This window comes from Gavia stellata, chromosome 27, assembly GCF_030936135.1.
Source record: "Gavia stellata isolate bGavSte3 chromosome 27, bGavSte3.hap2, whole genome shotgun sequence".
Taxonomy (NCBI): Eukaryota; Metazoa; Chordata; class Aves; order Gaviiformes; family Gaviidae; genus Gavia; species Gavia stellata.
The window spans coordinates 9672579-9697238 of NC_082620.1; the positions used below are offsets into that span (position 1 = coordinate 9672579).

At 45.1% G+C, this 24660-nt stretch overlaps 2 protein-coding genes across 2 annotated transcripts; one reads left to right on the forward strand and one right to left on the reverse strand.

Annotated features, from left to right (window-relative positions):
* Window positions 1-4924: 4924 nt before the first annotated feature.
* On the reverse strand, window positions 4925-7993 carry TNFRSF9 (TNF receptor superfamily member 9). Its single transcript, XM_059829882.1, has 7 exons — window positions 7879-7993; window positions 7668-7790; window positions 7266-7403; window positions 6688-6754; window positions 6454-6590; window positions 6093-6227; window positions 4925-5159 (listed from the first exon to the last, which is right to left on the reverse strand). The coding sequence occupies exons 1-7, from the start codon at window positions 7991-7993 to the stop codon at window positions 5032-5034; spliced, it is 843 nt and encodes a 280-aa protein (XP_059685865.1). The 3' UTR covers window positions 4925-5031.
* A 2366-nt stretch (window positions 7994-10359) lies between these two features.
* PARK7 (Parkinsonism associated deglycase) lies at window positions 10360-18620 on the forward strand. Its single transcript, XM_059830050.1, has 7 exons — window positions 10360-10387; window positions 12652-12786; window positions 13705-13806; window positions 14470-14529; window positions 15383-15452; window positions 17105-17191; window positions 18158-18620. The coding sequence occupies exons 2-7, from the start codon at window positions 12697-12699 to the stop codon at window positions 18316-18318; spliced, it is 570 nt and encodes a 189-aa protein (XP_059686033.1). The 5' UTR covers window positions 10360-10387; window positions 12652-12696; the 3' UTR covers window positions 18319-18620.
* The last annotated feature ends 6040 nt before the right edge of the window (window positions 18621-24660 follow it).

Sequence of the window (24660 nt, forward strand, 5' to 3'; positions counted from 1 at the left end):
GCTGAAATGCTTGTGTACAGGAGAATAGTGAGCTAGTATAACCTAAGATTTGGTTTAAAACTGACTTAAATGGGTAACTCAGATATTTTATTTCAATTTTGAAATGGTTTGTTTCAGTTTGGATTATGTAAACTGAGAGTAGATTTAACAGGTTTAAGAAGCACTATGATAAGTCATCCTTAAATTGAAGTAGGTGTCCTTGTATGGGGACAAATCAAATAAAACCTGATTTATTTTCTTAAGGTAAACAGGTTAGACAAACAGGAGAGATTTTCCCTGATTTCAGCAGGTGCTCAGCTGGTGGTTTTTTCATTAAAATATAATGCAGTTTGCTTCAGAGTATCACAGGAATAGTCTGCTGCTTTAACTGGCAGGCACCCAGGATCTAGAAGGTGAAAGGAAACATAGTAGGTGATATCATAACAAACCCTTGCCAAATTGAGGTTAGAGGGAATTTCCATTTTCTTTGTAGATGGTATTAAAAGTTCTTATTTACAGTGAGGGCAATGACGGTATCCAACAGCCTTTTTCATGCCAGTTCCAGGGATAGAAGGATGCTCAGCCATCTGTTCCTGATGCACAGCTAACACAAAACCTGTGGGATGGAGAACCTCCTTTGACAGACTGAAGAAAGCACTGTATCGGGGAAGGCTTGTTCATAGCTGAGAGAGGAACTGAGGTAACATTTGGTGATAGACTAAGACTTTGTATAATTTTAATAGTGAAACTTACCTTGACTTTTTATTATCTATTTAAAATGCAAGCAGAGTGGTACAAGTTGCCTGTTTAATACTATTTCCTATTTGGTAAGTCTCTTCAGAGTGGACCATCTCCTGTGGAGGTTTTCGCATGATTAGTGTTAGTATTGGAATGACTGTCAGAGAAGACTATGCTTTTATCCTATGAAGGATCTGATAGAAAGACTGAAAATTAGAAATAATATTCTGCTTTTTAAAAATGATATTATGTTTATAAGTTTGAGAGGAGCTATTATAGTTTCAGAGTCTTTATCATCCAGAAGTATCAGGCACAGAAATGCATAAGGGTGCCTGTAGAAGAGAGGGAAATGAGAGACAGAAAACCTTTTGCTTTCCTTAGCCACACAACTCTTAAAAGAAATTATGAAGCCAAGACATGTGACAAACACTGTTTTAATTACTGATGCCAGTAACTGTGCCAGGAAATGGTGCTGGTTCTGGAAGCAATAAAAAAGCAGCAGGCTCCCCTGCTTAAACTTATCTTTAAAGAGGATTTGCCTCCTTTTTCCATGCCTTCAGAACTCTGCCTGACATCACCCGGGCCTCCACACAGTCTGGCTAAGAGGACACTTTTTGACTTCCAAGAAAAACAAATGGAAATGCAAAATCTTGCATCTGGCCTGTTACCTCATCCTCAGCCACCTGGGCTGCTTGAGAGTCGTCATGGCATTCCTGGTTCCTTTTTGCTTGCTACATAATAAATTAAAAAGACTGTTGAGAAAAGAGACATTCACAGAAAGCAGACAACACTTAGAGCTCAAAGAGTTAGAAGGTCTGATCTGCATTATTTCTACATGAACTGGTAAGTTTCTTCAGATATTAAAGAATCTGTATGTGCAATAAAAGCTCCCTGTGAAGCCAAGATGCACATGATCTATCAAATACTTGTCATCACCAACAAATATTTCTTTTCCACAGCCCTAGTTCTGAATTACGGACAGTCAGGCTTTACTCCTTCCTTCTGCCTTAATTACGAATAATCAAAGATACATAGTGCATTTTCTTCCCCTCCACCCTTGCTGGATGAAGGATTTTACAGTGCTTAACATGCATGCAGGAAGGCTGTCATCCTCTGTGTTAAGAAACAGACAAATTCAGCTCCAAATTAAGCTAGTAGGAGCTTAATTCTGACAACAATGTTTCTTTTAATCTAGTCATTGATGATCCCTAAATCTTACTGTGCAACACTTTCACAAAAGCTTGAGAGAATAAAACATTCAAAAAATTGCATGTGGTGTCCTGAACGATTTATATCAGATGCCTACAGCATTTCTGCTTCTGTGACTTGTAAGGTAGCCATTTGTCAGTTACCAATCTGTACATTATCTAGCTTTAACTGAAGTTTTATTAGCTGCCTTGGATTTATTCAGAAGACAAAAGAATAATTTTAAAAGGAAAAAAAGGAATTTACAAATATGTGGCTTTTTTGCAGATGCAAACTTCTGAACAAACTTAATTGAGGAGTTTGCCCGCTGCATTTCCATAACATAGTGCCAGAAGTGGTTTTACAGCTCTGTCTGCTACATGCATAATGAAAAGGAAGATTTAGGCAAGTTCTTCAGCACTTTTTAAACAAAAATATCTATTTATGTGGGGTCTAGAATGGGAACAAGCTTCTAATATATTTGTTCTATCTGATCACAGTGAAGGCAAATTACACAACACACAATGATTTTATGCTCAAGGAAGTGCACACTTCTATGGCTGTAATTTGAGTTCTTTACAGAAAGCCACAATTCACAGAACTTGAATATTGAATAAATCTGAAACCTGCTAAACACTCCAACTATCTTAGTATTTACAGTGCTGCTTTTGTTATGAACTGTGCTGTCCTGCTTTGGTGCTTAGCAGCAAAACAGATTAATTCACCTGTATTTGTTTTCAGTTCTATGAGGACCATGTAAAATACAACATTGCTGCCAAGGCATTCTGGCAGCAAGCAAGCACTGCAGTCTGTAGTGTGAAGTGCCCCAGTCTTCCCTTTGCATTTGTATCACTATTTATTTCATTTCTGAAAAGAAGGTATCTTTCAGTCTTTGTTTTCAGGGCTTCTTGGTTCTTATTTACAAACATATCTGCTTTGTAGATGTAATTGAAGTATTTGACAGAAGTACAAACTTAGCCAATCTCTTACTCTTCTTCTATGTCCAGATGATGTGGGTTGTTGTGATATGCAGGCATATCTGCATATGTTTGACAACATTCTTGTGCCAACAAAATCTGTTTTATCATTAATTCAGGCTTCCACACTCTCACATGGCAGAAGTCATGGGTAGAATTATCCCCATTGTCCTTTGATTGAAAGGAAAATTGCTCCTGACATTTTATTCAGAATGTATTTTCTTCCTGTGAATGACTATTCCTTGAAACAGTCCAGAAAGCCAATTTTGGTTATTCTCAGAAATCAATTTGCACGTTTTTAGGATTTTTTTTTTTTCCCCCTCCACAGGCTTTATTTTGATTTATGGGAATTCTATGCAACTCCTGAAGCTTCAGCATAAAACAGCAAAATCAAACTGTCTGGAGAAAGTGTTGTAATGAGCACCTCATTGTTCAGTAAATAGATTTACTTCTGCTTCAGGTACAGAAAAGGAAAATAAGGGGTTTACACTGCCTTTGGAGCATTTCAAAATATATGCACAATGCACTAACTAAATGTAAAATTCCAACTGGTATCTCTTTTTCCAAGGAGAAGACACCAGGTGTTTTGAGTTTTTACAGGATGTGTATATTAATTCTCATACCTTATGTGTGGATTAGAAACTATTCACAAGCAGAACTATTTTATCCTGTTCTAAGATATTGTCCACTGGCGCAAAGGTTGCTCTTTGATTTATAAATAGATCGGGGGCTTTTCATGTGTCCTGTCCCTGTCTTCAAGTTTGTGAACCTGACTTAATAGTGACTTAGTTCTCATGGTTGAAAGTACTAAGAGAGAAGAGACTTGGGCTAGGGATAAAAAGAAAGATGTATTTAAATATACTGAAGCCTGAACTGTTAAGTTAAATATGACATTTATTTTCTCACATACTGTTTTATATTTACTTGTATACAAGTTTATCAAAATGTGTAAATGTGGTTTGGGAAAATAATCTGCTATCATAATCTTCTACTGAATGGAGAGATGGGCTGTCATTCTTCAAACACAAGAACAGGGTTCTCTAAGTTGAAATCACACAGAGGGGAAAATCATCCTTTACGTGACATTGGTGGGTTTTCATTCTATTTTTTGAAGAACATTTACTGAAGAAATAAAATATTTGGTTTTGTAAGAGATTAAAAATGATGTTGTAAATGCCATGACTCAAACATGCATTTTCTTTTTTCTCTTCAAGACCAAAGTAACAGTAATTGATCAAAGAGACAGATACAGTGTCTGATGTTAAAGTCTTTCCAACCTCAGTTACAAAAATAGTACCAGAAACGTATCACATCTACATATACCACATCTGCAATGTACATAATATGTTTACATCACCTAAAAGATCAAAGTGGAGTGATGTAGGACTGAAGGTGGTGCAGTCCAGCTGCACAGTAACATTTTGAGATCAAGTCAACCACAGCTTTTCTCAGTGTTTCCACTGCCTCTCTTAAGCCAATCGGCGTAATACAACAGCAGATGCAAGCTATTGTAAAAACTTTACAGCTCTAGATTTTTATGGCTTCCTCTCTCCTACATATAAGAAGGTGTGCAGTGGTCAGGCTAGGTATCTCTTTCTAGGGCTGATGGGATCTGAAATGAGGTCTACCTGTATTTGTACACAAAACCCCAGGCTGTTGCGTTTGAGCCACACTTCAGGAGGAGCTGCAGCTTTAGACTCAAGAGGATGCCTGGTAATGGTAATACAGACCATGAGTGAGACACGTGGCTCTACTATGTGCTACAGATCTCCTTTATAGCGTTAAATGCTTTTAGACTGCATGTAAATTATAGCTCAGGCACCATTTATAAGGGCCACCAGAAAGCCATTCTGCCCTCCCATTACTGCTTTTAAGCGCAGTACTTCTTTCTATATGTAGATCAAGTACCCCTCCTTAGAAATATGACTCCTACGCCTAGAGGAAGAAAGTCAGCAAACTAGATTTATTTATTAATTTATTTATTTATTTATTTATTTATGAGATGGAAAAGATATACTTTTCTCCTCAGGGGCTGGGCTGTTTAGCGCTCTGAAATTCACAGATTCTGATACCCTCTCTATTTATGTAAACAGGTTCTTGTTCTGTGTTCCAAAATGAAACTCAAATGTGGTTGACCTGGACAGTCCAATTCCTAGTTCACCAAAAGATCTCTGAATTCTGTGGATTTGCCACGGTCCTGGTATTCACCTTGTTCTTCCTCAGGAAAGCGGCAGCTGCAGGCATCATCTTCCTGAATTGACTGTTCAGGTGTGGTATGCACTAAAGAAAAAGATAAAATGTTCACTTTCTGTTGTATTTATTCAGCCATCTTATTTCACCCTTCCTCAGTCACAACTGCAGGAAGTCAGCAAGAAAAATTCTTCCAAATTATTCAGTCTGAAATTATTCCTCTACAGCATGTACATCTGATAAAACTAATTTATCATACTTTGTTTTCCCTAATGCAACAGGGGCTGCTAGTGCTCTGTTTGCCATAGGAATGAAAGGAAGACCAACATGGAGTTGTTAAGATTTTTGGAGTAATGCTATTGTCTCCTATATTCAGAATTACACTAGAAGAGCAAACCCTTATCTATAGGAAAGGTGAGAGGAAGAGAGAGAGAATAACCCAAACAAACAAAAAATCCCAACTATAAACTCTGTTGGATGCAATTCTACCTCATCTTTGTGCTGAACTCCTAAGCCTCCCCAGGGCTTATTAGCTCTCAGAGGGCAGTGCTGTATTCAGGCTGACCCTGCATCTGTGTAGCAGTATGTCCTGACTGATAGCCCCTCCTCTACTGCATCAAAAGTTCAAAGACACTCACTCCAGGCCACGTGTACTGTTTCTGAGCAGACAGAACTGGAAAGTGCTATTGCCACGCATGCCAAGGATGGTACTTGGAAGTAGTAAACAGAACTGACCCTTAACTGGATCAGCAAGGCTCAGCTGAGCTTTTTCACCTCCCATGAATACTTCATTTCTATGGATATGCATGCAGTTAACCTGCAATGTTGATAGAACACCCACGGGTAATTAAGTGCTTTCTGCAGTAAAAATTCCAAAACTGTTTTCCTTTCAGTTGTTCTTTTCGACTTACAAGGCCAAAAAATGAAGCTATCTGCAACTATCTTTGAAAGATTCTTAAAAACCTGGATTCCTGATTTCTGCCTAGTTTCAAAAAGAAAAACTGAAGAGTGTATCTATCTTACTTTTCTTGAAGACAGCATGTAGTTTCTTCTTCTGCCAGATACTGAGGCATACACACGAAGGTAGCAGAAACACTATGCACAACAGCCCAGCTACAGTAAGAGAAATTCTGATCATGTCCATCTGGAGGTCCTCCCCTAGGAAGCAAACAACATTCTCTAAGAAGTGTTACAGAGCAAAATTCTACTGCCCTTGAATTAGCTGACAACTTTGTCTCCAACTCTGCTTCTGGATAAGTCTGCAACACTGGAAATGGGTAGAAGAAAGGACTCTTGCTTTAAATGGTAAGTGAATGAGATATAGTACGTTTCAAAGTGGGTCATAATTCCTTAGCTCTATAAGCAATATTATACAATGACTCACCTGGCACAGTGATAGAAAATGGAATTGCAGGAGACATGGTAGGTAGAGTAGTGACTAAAGCGGGATTATCTGAAGCGTGTTTGCAAATGACATCTTTTGCTGCAGTTCCAGGCTCCAGGATCTGGTTTGCAGAGCACCTGTAAGACATTTAAAGCAAAACAGGGGGGAAAAAAATCATGGAAAAAAACCTCAGTCAAGTGTACCAGCTGTAGCATTTATTTTTAGATTACTTACTTTGTCCAGTTTTTACAGGAGCCATTGGGCTGATCGTTAAAAGTTCCATAACGGCAAGTTTGGCAACCTTCAACAGCCAAGGACAGGTAAATTTGTACAAGATAAGCATTTAAAACAACATGTGAAACATTATTTTTGCCTGCTTGTACAATGACTATGACCCATATTCATAGAATTACTATTTCATAAGCTGCTCTGAGTATGGAAGGCAAGTCTTTCCCTGCGAGCTATGGACCAGTACAGTACTCGGCTACAGACCCAGTTATTTGGCACAGGATGCCACAAATCACGTCTAACTCCAGAGTTCCCAGCTCAGTTTCCCACATGCCGGCGACAAAAGAGCTGTCCTGCAAAGGGAACTAACTGGTGCATGATTTGAGCTGCAGTAGGGCTCAGAGTTCGGTGAGTTTGTCTGCTGCAGTGCTCGCTTCACACACCATGCAAGCTGTTTAGCAGCAGTGGCAGCTTGTATCTTGCAAGGTCCTTACTCTAGTTGTTTCCGTGCTGCGCAAGAAGCAGGGGTGCGTCTGGTGCAGTGAGCGCAGGAGGCTTAAGCTGGCGGGGAAAGGCAACCTTACCGCTCCTGGCGTTCTCCTGGCCCACGCCGCAGCTTCGGTCGCAGCGGGTGCAGCCGTCGCCGCTGCAGCGATAGCCCTCCTTGCACGTGCATTCAGCATCGCTTTTTGAGGAACACTCTTTTAAGTACCTGAATCTTCCTGGAAAGTGGAAACGAGTCTTAGGTTACATACGCGCTCAGGCACACGCAGTGCAGCGCAGCAAAGGCTCGGAACCTTTGCTCTTCCAAAAATTAGGCTGGTGGCTTCCCTGAGAAGCCCCGCAGACGCATCGCGTTATCCCACCACCAGCGCCGTTTTCAGGCGCAGCGACGTGAGTAACGCAGGCTCTTTCACCCCAGGGGATAACGAAGGGGCTGCGAGGAGCCGCCGCCGTCCCGCCCGGGCCTCGCCGCCGACCGGTACCTTCGCACTTCCGGCAGAGAGTGCAGCCGCTGAGTCCCGCCGCGCTGGAGAAGGTGTCGGGCGGGCACGGCCGGCAGGCCGCGCCCGCGCCCCGCCCGCAGCCCGCGCTCACCACGAAGGTACCTGCGGGCCGAGACAGAGAGAGGGGGGCTGCTGCGCGGCCGCGCGCAGCGCCCGCGCCCCGCGCCCCGCTCCCCGGCCCGGCCCTCACCCGCGGGGCAGCCGGCGCCGCACGGCAGGGCGGTCGCGGGCCGCGGGCTCAGCGCCAGCGCCAGCAGCGCTGCCGGCAAGAGCGCCCGGCACACCCGCGCTGCTGCCGGTCCCATGGGGTCGGTGCGTGGCGGCGCGGCCCGCTGGAGTGCGCGCGGGGCGGCGGGCGCCGGCCCTTAGGGGCCGCCCCCGGAGGGCCTGGCTGCGTCAGCCCGGGGGCGGCGGGGAAACCCCGGCCCGGCGGGGCTTTCCGGCCCCCCCGGCGCGACCCCCGACTCTGCCGGGCAGCGCCCGCCGCTCCCCACCGGGGCTTCCCGGTGAGTCCCGCGCGGAATCCCCGCGGTGGCTTGGCCCTCCGGCCTGCCTCGGCCTGTCCGGGCAGCGGGCCGCTCCCCGGCCGCGCCCCCGAAAGGTGAGGAGGAGAGTCTGGGCGGCGCGGCCGGTGCGGCCCGCGAGGGCGGGGGGGTAGGCCGCGCCGACATGTCTCCGAACACCCCCCGCCGTGCACGGAGGTGCTGCGACGGAGAACGCCTCGGGACGAGGCAAATCCCACGGCGCAGGGACAACTGAGCACTGTCGCCCGAGGGCGGCTCCCGCCGGCGCCCGGCGCCTCCCCGCGCGGATCAGGCCGGGGGCGGGGGGGGCCGCTGACTCGGGCCGGGTGACGGCGGCGGGCGGGAGGGAAACGGTGCCATCCGCGCGAGCAGGGGGCGGGTGACGCTCGCTGCGCACGAGCGGAGGAGGTGCTCGCGGAGGAGGTGTCCGGCCGCGCAGCCCCGCCCCTTGCGGCTCCCCGCGGCCAATCCCCGCCGCTCTTGTACGGGCGCGTGGCCGCGGGCGGTGTCGGCACCGGCCTGTGGCCTCTGGGCCAGAGCGCGGGCGGCGGCGGCTGCGGCGCGGGCAGACGAGAGCGGGAGGGGTGACGGGGAATAAGAGGGGCGTATCCAGAGCGCGTTATGACTGACCAGCGAACGCTCCCTTCAGCCTGTGCGTGCCTGGCGTACAGGCAAGCAGTCAGTGCAAGGACCGGCCTGCCGAGGCGGTTGAGTGAAGCCCAGCGTGAGTAGCACACAAAACCTTCCCATGGCGGAGCAGAAGCCCGCAGCAGTTCCAGGAAAGCCCCCAGCGAAGTCCTTCGCGGTGACTTGCTCTCCTGTTACGTGACTGTCCTGGTGTCGGCTGGGATGGAGTTAATTTTCTTCCTGGTAGCGGGTATAGTACTGTGTTTCGGATTTAGGAGGAGAATAATGTTGGTAACACTGATGTTTTAGTTGTTGCTGCGCAGCGCTTACACTAAGTCAGGACTTCTCAGCTTCTCACACTGCCCTGCCAGGTGCACGAGAAGCTGGGAGGGGACGCAGCCAGGACAGCTGACCCAAACTGCCCAAAGGGATACTCCATACCGTATGACATCATGCTGAACAAAAAAAAAACCGGGGGGGGGAGCTGGGCAGCGGGGAGGGGCATCGGTCAGCAGGTGGTGAGCAACTGCATCGTGCATCACTTGTTCTGCATATTCCTTTATCATTATTATTTTCTTCTTCCTTTTCTGGCCTATTAAATTGTTTCTATCTCAACCCACGAGTTTTGCCTTTTCTCTGATTCTCTTTCCTCACCGCACTGGGGGGGAGCGAGCGAGCGGCGGTGCGGTGCTGAGCTGCTGGCTGGGGTTACGCCACGGCAGCGGCCTGGGCTTGAGCCAGAGCTCTCCTGAGTCCGTCACCAGGGAACCCGGCCGTGACCGCCAGCACCTGCCAGTAGCCGTTCTACACAACAGGGCTATCTGCAGTCCCGAAGGGCCCCTTTAACAGCTATGTCCGTCTTCAAAATATCGAAACTTCTCCTTAAAACCTGGGAAATGTCTGTCCTTGAGCCACGGGCGTTTTCTGTGTAGGGCGAGCCTCGGGAAACAGGGGTGTCGGTTAGGCGTTTTGGGCAGAACTTGGAGAAGACCGGTGACTTGGTTCAGCGCTTCGTCGGTGTGAGAGCTGCCAGAGGAAAAGCAGCAGCAGCTCGTTTTGAAGGTACGTACCTTGCGATTTCGCTGCTGTAGGAGCGTGGCGTCACGGTGGCGGGCCCCGGAGCACTCTCTGAAGCGGCATACTCGTTAACGTGAGAGAAACGGAGCGTTCTGCAAGCGGAGGACAGACGAGCACCGGAGGCGTGACCGCGACGGGAGCACAGGCAAAGCCCTGAGCGGGGCGGCGGGGGCGGGCGGGCGGCCCGCAGGGCGGGGCCGCTGAGCGGGCGGGAGGGCGGGGCCGGGCCCCGGCGGGGGCGGGGCCGGGCCCCGGCGGGGGCGGGGCCGGGCCCCGGCGGGGGCGGGGCCGGGCCCCGGCGGGGGCGGGGCCGGGCCCCGGCGGGGGCGGGGCCGGGCCCCGGCGGGGGCGGGGCCGGGCCCCGGCGGGGGCGGGGCCGGGCCCCGGCGGGGGCGGGGCCGGGCCCCGGCGGGGGCGGGGCCGGGCCCCGGCGGGGCGGGGCCGCTCAGAGTCGCCCGCAGCTCGGCCGAGGTGAGTTGCCGCTGACGCTCCCGCCGCCCGTGCGGGCCGCCTCGCGCCCCGGGTCGCCGGGTCTGGCCGGAGGAGCCCCCCGGGGGGCGGCGGGAGGTGGGCTGGCCGGTGCGGGCCGCCGCTAGCGGAGGGCGTGGGTTTCGCTGGGCCGCGCGGGGCCCGGAGGCCTGCCGGGCTGGCCGCGCCAGAGCAGGCGCCGCGGTGGCCTCGCTTGGCGGCCGCGGGCAGGGTGGGGAGGCCGCTTGCTTGTCCTCCGGGGACCGAGCCCCTTCCCCGCAGCTGTGCTCCGTGCGATTGCAGGCTGCAGCCTCGCCCTGCGCCGCTGTTCGTGGTCGTCTGAAATCCTTGCTGTGTCGAATGGCGCCGCGTCCTAAAATAAACGCATGGGCACACAGGGACGTGGCCTTTCATCCAGACTGGCTGAGCTGATGACCCTTAAAACTTCCCTCACCTCTGGTAGCTAGCTGTTCGGTCGGGGCGCTGAAGGGTGTGGGTTTTTTAAAGCCAGCCTTCTTAGAGTTTCTGATTCAGCCGCCTGCCAGAAGTCACCGTCTCGAGAAATGTGCGTGTACCCACGTAGGGGAATACGTTTAGCTTAGAGGTTTGAGGCAGCCTGTGTGTATGCTGGCAGTGAGAGGCAAATGGAAGACTTGTATTTACTATGCGTAGATAGCTTGTTAAATGAAGTGCCTGTTAAGTCTGTATAACTTGGTTCTGCCTTCTCGGAAAACAGTCTCACCCTGGTAGCGTTTACAGTGTGACAGCTATTTACGTATGCACCCACGTAAAGGACAGTACTGATGCTCAAGAATTTGTTAGTGTATTATGATAAATGTCAGTAGGGAGAGACTGCATTTGGCTAGATTAGGGGAAAGGGAAAAGCTTTCAGGGTCAGGTGCCTATTTGCATCTAAAGAACTCATGAAAGAGAGGGATGCAAACTATGGTGTACAGTATTTTTCTACAATAAGAAGCAAATGCAGTATTTCTGCGCTGTGGCTATTCAGGTAGTCCGTTGCTTGTTAGTCAAATTCATATGAAAATTAATTTTGCAGAATCAATATGTACCTTCAAGATGAATTATTAAGAAGTTCCAGGTTGTCCTGAAGTTATTGCTAATACCTATGATTTGAGCGTACTTGTTCAGTTGGCCTTGTGTTTGGCAGTACATAAAGCTGCCCTGAAAGTGGGATTTGACGCACTGAGTTAGTCTGCTTGGGCTGGTTCTGCATGCTGCAGGACATTCTGCTGTATATTACTGCATTCTGGAAATAGCATCTTCCTAAATGAGGCTAATAGCAGGGAGCAAACCTGAAAATAGATTAAGTTGAAGCAGGATGGGGGGATGGTTTTCTTTTGTGTAGGCAACTAAACGTGGATCTCATTTGATGACAAGCTCCCAGGTCCTACATGCATTTCTGGGTGGAAAGTCCCTACATAGGAAAAAATCCCTGTCTCACAGAGTGGATGACCTGTGAAATGCCTTCTCATGCTTTCACAGACTTCTGTCAGACCAGTATGACTTAGTGTGTTTTTTACATGATGTAGTTAAAGCTACTTTAACTTAACCTTCAAATGGAAATTTGGCCATTCACCTCAACTTGACTTTAAGAGCTAAAAAAAAAAGTCTTAAGCCTAGTTTGTTCCATTTGCTGAAGTCTGTGGTCTGCTCCCCCATCACACATGTGCACATACATTTCTCCCCCACAAAACTGTGAAATACCCAGAAAATCTATTGCTCAGGTTTTGCAGCAGCACGGGTCGAGTCATTATAAGTCACAGGAAACTCTTCATGAAGCATGCTGTGTGACAACTAAATACCAGACGTGAGGTCAAAGCTCATGCAAGCTCTTTTTATAAATGCTGACCTGGGTAGGAGTCAGTAGTCTGGGTATGAGTGAGGGTGTGCAAATTGAAAACAATTCTGCCACCCACCTTGAACCCTTCTCTCTGGCAGACTCAAGTCATGTAAAGTCTTGATGAGGCCAAGCTGCATCCTGTTCTGGTGCTGGTGTGCTGTGTTTCCTACTGCATGAATGTCTTAATCCCTTAATATCATAATGCATTCTTTGTAAAAAAGCTCTTTAGTTAAATGGGATTGCTATGAATATTAATTAAAACTAGTGAACTATTTTGAAGTGGCTTAAATGAAAGATAATGCAAAAATGCAAATTACTCACTGTTAGATTTGACCATTAGGAAGGATTTGCACTAGGGAATTTGCCTTCTAACCGCATTGTCTTTTCTACACGCCCCCGCCCCCAGACCCTTCCTTCACAACCATCTCACCTAATAGCAACCCTGCAAGATATGGCCTCAAAAAGAGCATTGGTGATTCTAGCAAAAGGGGCAGAGGAAATGGAAACTGTAATCCCCACTGATGTTATGAGAAGAGCTGGGGTGAGTATGCAGGCAATGAAAAATCTTTTTCTGAGTGCTTGGTCAAGGGAAAATCTTTGCCTCAAGTTGATGTTCATTGCTACGAGTTCAAGGTGTAGTCTTAGTAGGTGAAAATTTACCTGTGCCTTCTTACTGATTAGCAATTATTTGTGCCATGTCCCAAACAAGCATGCATGAGAACTGACATTTGTGCAAAAGATAAGCTTTTAAAATATGAGCCTAATGTAGACTAGAGGAGATGTTTCAAGTAAATCTTAGCCTGTCAGAAAATGTGACTACTCCCATGCGTAGTAACAGGAAGTGCTTTTTTTGTAGGGGTCTGAACAGCTCAGTACTTTACAGCTCGTGACATTACGTAGCTTTTCTGGAGCTACTTCTAAAATTCTGTTATTAACTAGAGTTCTGTCTGTTGGGATTCTGCATACTGTTTTTTACTTTTGCAACCGTAGTGGTGCACAGTGTTATCATCTGATTAGGTATGAAAATAAAATTTTAAATAAATACACCAACTTCACGTGTATAGAAATGACTAAAATAAAAATTACCTTCTCCCTTCTCTTGAACACACTGTAAGTGTGTTTGAGAATGGCTTGAGCCTGCAGAGAGACTTTAATTCATTAGCTGATCTACTTAGTCTGGCTCTCCTGGGTTGTATTGTTTTATTTTGTTTAAAACCTGTGGGATCAGATAGTCTCTAAATGACCTGTTTGAAAAGTTGAACTATTAGAGGTATTTGTTAATCTCTAGGTGAATATCACTGCTTACCTTGCATGATTGGACTTAATCACGGTTGGGGAAGTGTAAGTGCTGCCCTGTTCTTGACAGCTTTCAGTCATTCTATGTACTGCTTAAGAACTAACATATAAGAAAAATGCCCCAGATTCTTGAATTGTAACAGTATATGTATTCTTCTGTTAGATCAAGGTGATTGTTGCAGGCCTAACAGGAAAAGAACCAGTGCAGTGCAGTCGAGATGTCTTCATTTGTCCTGATGCCAGTCTTGAAGATGCCAGAAAAGAGGTTGGTTATCACCCTGATCTGATATAATGGCCAACATAGTCTTTCCTACAGTTTCCGAGGTGAATTTGGACAGCTTATGCATTACCTTTACAAATATGTTGCATGTCATGTTGGCTGTATGCAGTAGTGAACACGGAACTGCACATCCCGCAGTGCTCCCCTTCAGTGTTGTCTAGCTTCATAGCATGCTAGGATCAGACAGATTTCTTAATTCTGCACAGGTACTTTGGTTTTGCAAAGCATCAAACATAGAGCTTTATTTTGCATGTTAGTTGGCCCAACAAAATACCACGATTTGGAACAACTGAAAAGTTCTGATGGGAAGCTGAACAATGCTATAGTTAGACCTGTACAGTGAGGTTGGAGCAAAACCACTTGTCCTTACACTGCAAGAGCTGCCATTTGCTTGCTGAAGCTCTTAAATGCACTAGGCTTAAAAGTTAGTTCTGTGACAGACCTTATCGATAATAGGCTCTTCCTGGAATAGGAAGCAGTATTTTGTACCATAATTGGAACTGGTTCTCTGATCATAAAGTGTTGTTCAATGGAGGAAAAGGTAGATGCCTTTGCTTCTCACTTGTCTCAGCTGTCGTAGCCATAAAACAGTATAATGTATCTACCAGCCTCTGTTCAACAGAACAATTTTATCTTTTGTTTGTTTAGGGGCCTTACGATGTCGTGGTCCTACCTGGGGGTAACCTTGGAGCTCAAAACTTGTCAGAGGTAAAGTTCTGGCATCTTAAAGATTCATGGGCATCCTCATGAGTTGTGGGTGATCTACACTTGCTTAGTAATCCTGCAAATTCAGTTCAACATCTGGAAATTTTCTTCTGAATGAATCAGTAAACTAGTTGTTAATTGTCTTAAGCCCTCTTGTGAATATATAGGTGGGACAACTGAGTAAATTCTTGGACTTCAGTACCTAGTTAAGCAGAATAAAAATGGAAGGGTGCTCTGTGTTGTGGGAAAATCTCTGTTCATAATGATATGAAGATGAACCAGTTGCAAATGAAGATTTAATTTCATGAAATATAGAACAGGCTGAACCCACAGGACTCTGTTCCTTTGCCCAAGAATTCTGTGTCTGGTGTAAAACTGTTGTAGTGGTGGTGTAAGTACCTTGTGGAAGGCAGGCGGACGAATGAGTGGATCCATCAGATCGGATTTAGATCACACAGTTTGTAAGCCCTGGAATGTGAGACAAATATCCCATATAAATCTTCTTGAGAATGGTAGAAACTGTCTGGAGGTATCTTATGAATACTCTTTCCTATTTGTGTTGTGAAGTTTTCGAACAACACTTTCTATGGCTGTGGCTTAACTAGCTTTTATGTGGGCCAAGTACTTCCTTGCAGTTCCTTCTCATTTCCCTGCTCTTTCCTTGTGGGGCAAGTAGGGGGTTTCAGTTTTTCTCCTTCTTAGTGTTTTCATTGCCCTCTGTCCTGAGGCAGGATGGAGAGCTGTCAGCTGGTTTTCTTTGTAAAACTTGTTTATGAATTTGCAGTGGAAAATATTTCAACTGTGCTTCAAATAATCAACCCCAAACAATGACTTGTGATATGGTTTCTTCATACAGTCTGCTGCTGTGAAAGATATTTTGAAGGACCAGGAAAACCGAAAAGGCCTGATTGCTGCTATCTGTGCAGGTGGGTTAACAAGATGTCTTGCTTGTAAAGCGTTTGGATATTTTGAAGGGGTATGCAGACAGTTTCCTGTCTTAGAAATCTGTATTCCTGTAATTTAGTAGCAGGGATTTGTACTATACATGCACCTATCAGCATTTGAATTTTTTTGTAAATTTAATAGCAGAGGAATCCCTGAAATAGTGTGAACACTTATCCTGCAAGTTCTGCTTGCAGAATTGCTTCTTTCCAATCAGTTGTATTATGGTCTTTAAAATAAAAAGTGAAAGGTTAACGTGCTAGGATTTTTTTACAAAATACTTGCTTATTCTGGTGATCTTTCAGCGAGCACACAGTGCTGGCAGAACATCATTGCTATAAATTTATCTCACATCTCCTCTCCTGCCCTTTAGCTTCAGAAGGAAGGCGGTAAATACAGAATTACAGGCTTAACCTTTCTCATCTGAGTGGTAGCAAAAGATGGAATTACTCTGAGCAGAGGGTTGTCTGCGTACATATTCTGCACAGCTAGGTATCCAACTGATTCCTTTGTAAGATTTGTATGTAAAAAAAGCAAGATGAACAATTGCCAATACTCCCAACTGAACTGAGAGGCTGGCCTAGGTATCTGTAGCTGAGAATTAGGAGAGTAGCAATGAGTGTGTAATAGACAGTCTAACAGACTGTGTTTGTGTTTTCACTTTTATTTTCTGGTACGTTGCTGGGGGTTTTTTTGCTTTCATTCTTCATTTAGGTGATATGCATGCAGAGTTGTGAACGTTCTTGAACTTGGCAGTGGTAGTCTTCTACTTCTCTATCTGTATCTCTTGCAGAACAATCGCAAATTCGTGGTTGCCCAATAAAGGCCTTTGCTTGTAATCAGGATGGTTCGTTTATTTAGGTATAACGCTTCTTAGAGCTGATTCCAGCTGAACACAAAGAAGGTTATTTCCTGGACTATATCTGAAATGAATGAAATGTGCAGAAATGAAACTCACATTAGGCAAATCCTCCCTTCAGTTTCTTTTGGAATTCCCGTAAGGATTTTCTGTCAGATGACCTAAGACTTCTTGACACAAACTCCTTCCTCAATTCAGGCCAAGGAGGAAGTATGAAAAGAAAAGAGAAAGACTGTTAAAACCAAAACCTCAGCAGTTAGCCCATGATCTGTCCAAAATACTGCTTGGCACAAAACTCCAACATGTAAAGGCTTGCTCAAATGAAATTTTATCTGTTAAGTCTCTAAATTCAAGGCTTAACAAGGTCATAAATTAATTTTCCCTAGTTAATGTTCAGATTGAAATGCAGACTTTTGTTACTTGCTTTCAAGCAGTTTTTAAAATAAAATGTATTATCTGGAAGTAAACCAACCATTGTTCTTGACTCCTTCAAAGGCAGTGCATTCACAGCTGTGTGAACTGAGTATTCCCTAAACCTTCTCTTTTCTTCATCTGTTTCTCTGCATAGGGCGTTTTGTGTAATAGAATGGGAGAGATTATACAGGTGTGTTCGTTTTGAGGCTTTTTGCTTCAGAGATGGGGCTGGCATCAGCTTTCTAAAAAGTAGTCTGTTCACAGTGAGCTTTGGCCCCTTGAGGGCCTAGTGCCTGAACTTGTGTTCTTAAAAGTGTTTGCAGCAGAAAACAGCCTCGCTGGTGCAACTTTGTGTCCTTACAGGTCCTACTGCCCTTCTGGCACACGGGATAGGGTTTGGAAGCAAAGTCACAACACATCCTTTGGCCAAAGATAAAATGATGAATGGAGGTATGTAATTACTTTTCTAAGTTTCTCTCTAAACCCTTCTCAGATTATTTTTTTTTTAGCTGAACCCTTGATTTAAAGAAGGGAAAATAGCTCTTGTATCTTATTTTGTATCTCTGAATTTCCTTAATGCTTTCCTGAACGTAATCAAAATTCAACTGAATATGCTGTGTCTGTTTAACCTGAAAATACAGGGCTGTATTAACATTCTCATCCCTGGGGAAAATATGCTGCTGCTGTCATACTAGGAGCATTTTTTCCCTTATCCTCTTGAGGCTGAGCCATCTCTTGCCCTTTTGGTTCTTTGCCTCAGTGGTCCCAACAGCAAATGCCAGCAGCATCTTTCCTGCTGTCCCATGAGTAGTGCTTTGATGCTATGAGCAGCTGATGGGTCCACACTTCTTTCTCATACCTGAAGAAAGTGGTGGTGAAGCACTACTAAAAAGTCATTCTGTGAACATTAACGAGTCTGAGGTGAGCAAGAGATGTCAGGGTTCCTCCAGTTTCCTCTGCATGCATTTGGAAAAAAGTAAGTTGTTAACAGCTACACAAAAGCAGTCTGACTTCCAAAAGTAACCCCACGGGAACTGACAGGCACAGTGAGCCCTTCTTGATGAGCTTGTAGAATCAGAGGTGCATTCCCATACCACGTGAATAACGTGCCAGAGGTCCCTGTGGGCCCTTTTCCTCCCTGAGGACTGCAGGCAGTGATGAGCTGCTTGGTTCCGGAGGGGCAGGGGTACAGAGCCCGAGGCAAGCTGGGCCCACACAGGTGGCTGAGGTGCCTTCTTGCCGAGCATGATGCTATCTGTCTGCGAGCATGATGCTATCTGTCTGCGGGGAGCTGCTGCTCCTCAGCTGCTGTAGCCTGCAGGCGGCAGTGCCCTGCGGCAGGCAAGTCTATGCTCTGCGGCAGCTGTGGGCACTGTGCTGGAGACTGACCCTCTTCCTGTTGTGTGTCCCCTCAAGCACACTACTGCTACTCTGAGAGCCGCGTGGAGAAAGATGGGAACATCCTCACCAGCCGAGGCCCTGGTACCAGCTTTGAATTTGGGTTGGCCATTGTTGAAACGCTGATGGGGAAGGAAGTGGCCGAACAGGTGAAGGCACCCCTGATACTGAAAGAGTGAAATCCTGGTGTGGAACAGGGAGTAGGACAATTTCAGATGAAGAGTCTTGTCCTTTGTAGAATAACTGTAAGATGCACTGTTGTAAATGCAATTTAATTGTGGGTGAGATTAGCAACCGTACTTAACTAAACTGGGATACCTTAACAAAACAATGGTCTTCATTTCTGGGAAAAGATCCTGTTAGCAAAAAGCTTTGTCACGAAAAAGCAGCCAGCATCTAATAATCTTAGTTAGCTCTTGGATAGCATTTAAAAATCACATGGGAAAATGTTTGCTGAGTAAATAAAAACGAAGCAACCCTGCTTGTGTGTTGTTTCTTTGTGTGTTTTCTCCCAACCCAGGCCTATGAAACCTTTTTACCACTATGGCTATCAATGTACTATTCAAAACAGCATCTATCTAGAATCTCACACAGTTCTTCTGAAGTATGAGATGAAATGAGAAGGTGGTCAAGCACTGGAACAAGCTGCTTAGGGAAGTGGTCATGGGTCCAAGCCTGTCAGTGTTCAAGAAGCATTTGGACAACGCTGGTTTAACTTTTAGGTTGCCCTGTGCAGAGTCAGGAGTTGGACTTGATGATCCTCGTGTGTCTTTTCCAACTCAGGATATTCTGTGATTTTATGAAATAGATTATTAAGTTGTAACGTAGAGTTTGTTAAAACAGTATTTAGTTTCATGTATACAAATAAGGCAAATAACTAGTATTAATTCTAAGACAGCATGGAACTAAATTAAAAGTGGGAATACTCTTATCTTGTCAAGCACCCTAGAGTACCTACAGTTACCAGATTGACAATGATACCATTAGAATTTGTCTTCTACATTAAATGATTGCAGATCCATTGAGCTATTTAGGCCGCTAGTAATCAGCATAAAGCAGGAAGTTTGGACTTAGTAGCTTAACACCAGTAGCCGTGCTTGTTTCTGCTTACTATAAATCGGAACTTGCTAGAAGCCTGGCTTAAGTGACGATATGTCATTTAGACAAGTTGCTGGACAGGTCTCTGGAGGAAGTAGTGGAGCTGTGTCCCCATGAGAATTAAGAATTTGGAATCAATCTTTGTCTTTGCTACCTTTTTTTTAAACCAAATAACTCTGCTGTTATCTGGCTCTGTCAGCAATCACGCTTTCAGGATGGCACCTCGCTGGACTCTGAAGTTACCACAGCATCTGGAGACCTCGTTCTGCATACATCTGAAGTGTACAGTCTGAACTTCAGAAGACAACTGCATAGGTGCCTTTATGATTGCTTATTTTAATGGGAAACAAGTTCATTCTCAGTTACTGCATTTTGGTAATGAAATACATAGGTACTTTTGCAAATTTAGAATTAAGAAATGTCTCTACATTGTTAATATCTACTGGAAGAACTGCTTTAGCTGTATGCGCTGCCTCTAATTTGTTTAGGAAATCTTCCATATGTTTCTCTAGCTTTGAAATATGCTGAAGATATGCAAAAAGTTGTAATCTGTGTAAGACTGGACATGTTTGTTCATTGACTCTGCATGTCTTAATTGGTATTGCCATGCAAATGGAAACCAAATGATGCAAAGATGTTGTGTCCTAGAATCTAGAATAATCACTTGGTTTCTAAATGGGCATGATTCAGAATACAGGAAAAGCTGTGCATTCACAGAGTCACAGAATCGCTAAGGTTGGAAAAGACCTGTGAGATCATCAAGTCCAACCACCAACCCAACCCCACCATGCCCACTAAACCATGTCCCGCAGTGCCACGGCCACACGTTCCTTGAACACCTCCAGTGATGGTGACTCCACCACCTCCCTGGGCAGCCTCTTCCAGTGCTTCACCGCTCTCTCAGTAAAGACATTTTTCCTAATATCCAGCCTGAACCTCCCCTGGCGCAACTTGAGGCCATCTCCTCTCATTCTATTGCTAGTTACATGGAAGAAGAGACCAATACCCACCTCTCTGCAACCCCCTTTCAGGCAGTTGTAGAGACCGATGAGGTCTCCCCTCAGCCTCCTCTTCTCCAGGCTGAACAACCCCAGCATCCTCAGTCGCTCCTCATAAGACTTGTGCTCCAGACCCCTCACCAGCTTCGTCGCCCTTCTCTGGACACACTCCAGCACCTCAATGTCCTTCTTGTAGTGAGGGTCCCAAAACTGAACACAGTATTCGAGGTGCGGCCTCACCAGAGCCGAGTACAGGGGCACGATCCCCTCCCTACTCCTGCTGCCCACACCATTTCTGATACAGGCCAGGATGCTATTGGTCTTGAGCTGTAGTACTGCTTTATAGCATTAGAAAGAAAATATTTCCATGCTTGTATTATATTTAGGCTTCCAGAAATCTTTTAATATAAGGCATTAACAAAGTGGCCAGAAATTTGATTATACATTTTCATTTTTTATTCTAAGGCTGAGAGGGTTCAGTTTACAGAAATGAGGTTTTCAATGTGTACATTTTGGGCTTTCCTACTCCTATTAAAGTAGTAATAGGAAAAAGCACTCAGTAAAATGAGCTTAGAGCCCATTAATGGATCTGGTTAACTTGCAGATTCTTTCACTGCATTCAACAAATGTGGTAATGCTGCTTCCATCACAGTTTCCTTCATAAAGCTGACCCTGTTCTCAACCTTTTACTTTGCAGATGTCCAGCAAACCTGAATTTACATGGGTTCTCTGTTTCTGCCAAGGTGTCACTAAGTCTTTAAGTTAGGGGAGGTGCATGAACTAAGATTAGGCTAATGTTCCTCTTAGGGGAAGTTGTTAAGGAATTTGCTGATTTGAGAAAAAAAAAAATTGCCTTCCAATTTGTGAAATGCTTTTTTCCTCCTTATCCATTTCATGCAGAGGTTCCCTAGCTGTTACATACCTCTTTTCCTAAAATCTCCATTATCTGCTGCTGAAAGATGAGAAGAGTTACTTTTCTGCCCTGTGCTTCATGAACGCTGGAAACTTTGTGCCTTTTTATTATTGGCAAGCTTTAGTTTTAGAGCCTATGGTAATTGGATATTTGCTGCCACAGAACTTGGCTTAAAATGAAGAGAGTGCAGCCACTCTTCTCTAGCTAGCATTTACCATTTTGTTCACTGACAGTTGGAGGATTTGAGGATTTGTTTGTTCGTTTTCCTGCTGAGAAGGTAGTCATTTGGCATCTGCTGTATGCCTCCTATCATCTCTTAAGAGTAGTGTGGGGTTTTTCTCTTGATCCTGGTTGTTGAGTAGGTTTGAATGCATAATTGAGAGTGAGCTCTTTTATTGAATTGAGAAGTAGTATATGACTTAGGAACAGGAATGTACACAAGATGGCACAGATACTAGTGCCAGCAGTAAATACTTTCAATGCTGAAAAATATTTTCCTTCAGAATGAAGGAGCTTATAAATGAAGAAGCAGATCTGAACCAGAAGAAACAAAGAACATGTGGAGAGTGAGCAGTCTGGTTTTGCTGCAGTTCTTTGGCACGTTTCTTTCCAAAAAGGGAAAGCAAAGTACACAGGTGCAAATCCTAACCCAGGAATATGTCCCTTCGAGCAACAGAGAAAGGATGCTCTTCTAGAGAGAAAGGCATTACTTTTAAAATAGGTGGAGACAAACACAACCATAATGGATGCAAAACAGCCTGCGTGCTAGTACTTACAGCTGTAAAAATACACAAGGGAATATGCTTCATCCAGTAATTACAAGCCTTGGACAGCTTGCTAGCCATTTTGAATATGCATACTATTTGGTATGACCTAACTACAAGGCATGAAACCCACAGTGACTGTCACTGAGCGAAGAATGGTTACGTGATCAGATTCCTTTGTTTGTTCTTTCAACAAAAAGATGCGTTGTGACGCAAGATATAAGCAACAATCGCAAAATTTTAAGACAGCTGTCTTCCAGCAGCCTGGATGATATGTGATTTGGTTGGCAAGATAAGCATGTAACAGAGAAGTAGGAAGGTACCAACCGTAGAAGTACTCACGAGCACTGCATCCACACTGTCATTCATGTTCCCAAACTGTGCCTCCAGAAAAAAAGATGCAGTGCTGTTACATGGAGACTACATTTTAGTAGGACATGGGATGCAATGTTTGAAGTCTGAAAAATAAGCAACAAAACACTGAGTGAATGAATAAATTGTTGCCCAAAATTTTAAATAATAGTTTAGCATGTTTAGAATGCGGTCTTGCATGTGGTACATCTGTGTGAAATGCAGTATGGGAAGAAAGCAAAATATGTAAAATGAGAGCTGAGCAGGTCCCAAGCCAGACGTGCCTACCTGCTGCCGTGATCTGTCAGCTGGACGGCTTACTCAGCTAACATTTCCTAGCACTGAACTTCCATGGAGATTCTGTAGTTCTTGCAGCATCGTCACATGGCAGGAAGTTAAAAGGGTTCTGGGAAGAACAGCAGAAAGGGACAGGCTGCCCCTGCTGGATCAATTTATCTGGCCTTCAGCTTCTTCCCTGCCATCTCTTGGGAAGCATCCACGGAAGGGACAGGGCTAGGAGCAGGGCTAGGAGCAGGAGCCGCCTCAGACATTGGCCCAGCTCCTTCAGTTAGCATGGTTCCAGTGGGGTAGGCATCCCAAGGCAGACCTTACCCTTCCAGAACTGCCAGCCCTGCTGTACATGAATCTTCCCTGTCTAGGAGCATCCACCTTTCTGCATATGCGGACACTCGGCAGACCTCTTGTGTATGTAGAGGAGGCCTGGCCACATAGCCCAGAGGTGAGGGGATTGAATCCAGGTCTCCTGTATCCTGAGTATTCTAACCAGTAGATTACTAGTTAAGGGACTAGGCAGCATTATTCTTTTGTCTTTTTCTGGCCACACTTTGGGTAACAGGGCTGACATACGTGATAGGCTCCAGAAGCAGGTTCAGACTTGTAAAACCCAGTATCTTATTTTTTAGGTAACTTAATTCCTCTACATTGTCTAGGTGCATTGAGGACTCCGCTGGGTGGCACAGCAGTTAGGTATTGCAGTGCTCTGTATTGTGTTCAGTTTCTTTAGTGGCTTTAGAGCCTTTCTGCTTTCTACAAAACTGTTCTGTGTGCTAGAAGGCATCACTGATTGAGAGGCAAGCTTTTATACTTGGGCTTGTTGTTCTTTTACTTCACTAACTTTATTCAATAGCTTCTAATTATACCCTTTGTGCAACTTTAAATAATTCCTTCCTGCATTGGGGTTACAGCCCTTTGAGTCTTGTAGATACTTACGTACCTTTAACAATTTAATTCAAGACCATTCCAGTAATGGTAGAGGGAGGAAGAAGCAAAGGTGTCTGAGGATCTTAAAAAAGCACTCGTATTCTAAAGCACAGACTTATGTCTAGAGAGACTTGTGTAACAACGGTGACACTGAAGTTTTCCTCAGCTGCTGAAGTTTCCCAGCAGGACTAGGGACATAATGATTTTCTGAGCAAATCCTTCTGATTTCTAAATATTGATGGTGTAACTATTTTTGTTTACACCAACAACAACTCTGAGCCACAGCCAGAACTTGCCTGCAGTTCAGGTGTGTACTCAGTTCAGTAACAGTTCTAAAGCCTGCAACCATCCCCTCCTCACTGATGGTTATGGTAGAATTTCCTTTGGGATTCTCAGTGTTCCTTGCAATCTTGTAGAGCTGCTGCTCTGAATCAAAGGAATCCCCTGAATGCAAATGGGCATGTTTCTGCAGGTGCTTCTGAAATGAAAATTTCATCTGCTGTGTGTTGAACAGAGGATTTTTTACAAGGGCATGTAGCGATAGGACAAGGGTTAATGGCTTTAAGCTGAAAGAGGGTAGAGTTAGATTAGATATTAGGAAGAAATTCTTCACCGTGAGGGTGGTGGGGTACTGGAACAGGTTGCCCAGAGAAGTCGTGGATGCCCCAACCCTGAAAGTGTTCAAGGCCAGGTTGGATGGGACTTTGAGCAACCTGATCTAGTGGAAGGTGCCCCTGATCATGGCGGGGGGGTAGAACTAGATGATCTTTAAGGTCCCTTCCAACCTAAAGCATTCTGTAATTCTGTGATTTCTTCCACTATTAACTGTGTAGTTTGACTCTGACTGTAGCCCCAGATATTTAAAGATCTTTATTTTTTAGCAGAGTATAAATTTAAAGTGTAATTTTGTGACTTAATCCTTTCAGTCTAGTAGCAAATTGACTTTTCCTTAATTCTGCATTTTTATTTGCTGTTCAAGACTTAGTGAAAAGAGAAGTAATTCAATTCTAAAGCATCGGTGAAGTTCCCCACTGATAACTGTACAAATCAATCTGTCTCCTGTATTCTGACCAGGAATGCCCAGAGGCAATTTTCAGGTTTTTGGTAAGAGCTTTTGAAGTCATGTGCGTTACAGCACCGCATGCTTGAGAAGGACTTCTTTCTACTTCAGGACAT

Bases quoted from the DNA above. Each gene is read 5' to 3' on its own strand.
- TNFRSF9 (XM_059829882.1), bottom strand. From the start codon at position 7,993: ATGGGACCGGCAGCAGCGCGGGTGTGCCGGGCGCTCTTGCCGGCAGCG. The intron at 7,791-7,878 runs GTGAGGGCCGGG...CTCGGCCCGCAG, and splicing joins CGGCGCCGGCTGCCCCGCGG to GTACCTTCGTGGTGAGCGCG. The intron at 7,404-7,667 runs GTACCGGTCGGC...TCCACTTTCCAG, and splicing joins TCTCTGCCGGAAGTGCGAAG to GAAGATTCAGGTACTTAAAA.
- PARK7 (XM_059830050.1), top strand. From the start codon at position 12,697: ATGGCCTCAAAAAGAGCATTGGTGATTCTAGCAAAAGGGGCAGAGGAA. The intron at 13,807-14,469 runs GTTGGTTATCAC...TTGTTTGTTTAG, and splicing joins TTGAAGATGCCAGAAAAGAG to GGGCCTTACGATGTCGTGGT. The intron at 17,192-18,157 runs GTATGTAATTAC...TGTCCCCTCAAG, and splicing joins AGATAAAATGATGAATGGAG to CACACTACTGCTACTCTGAG.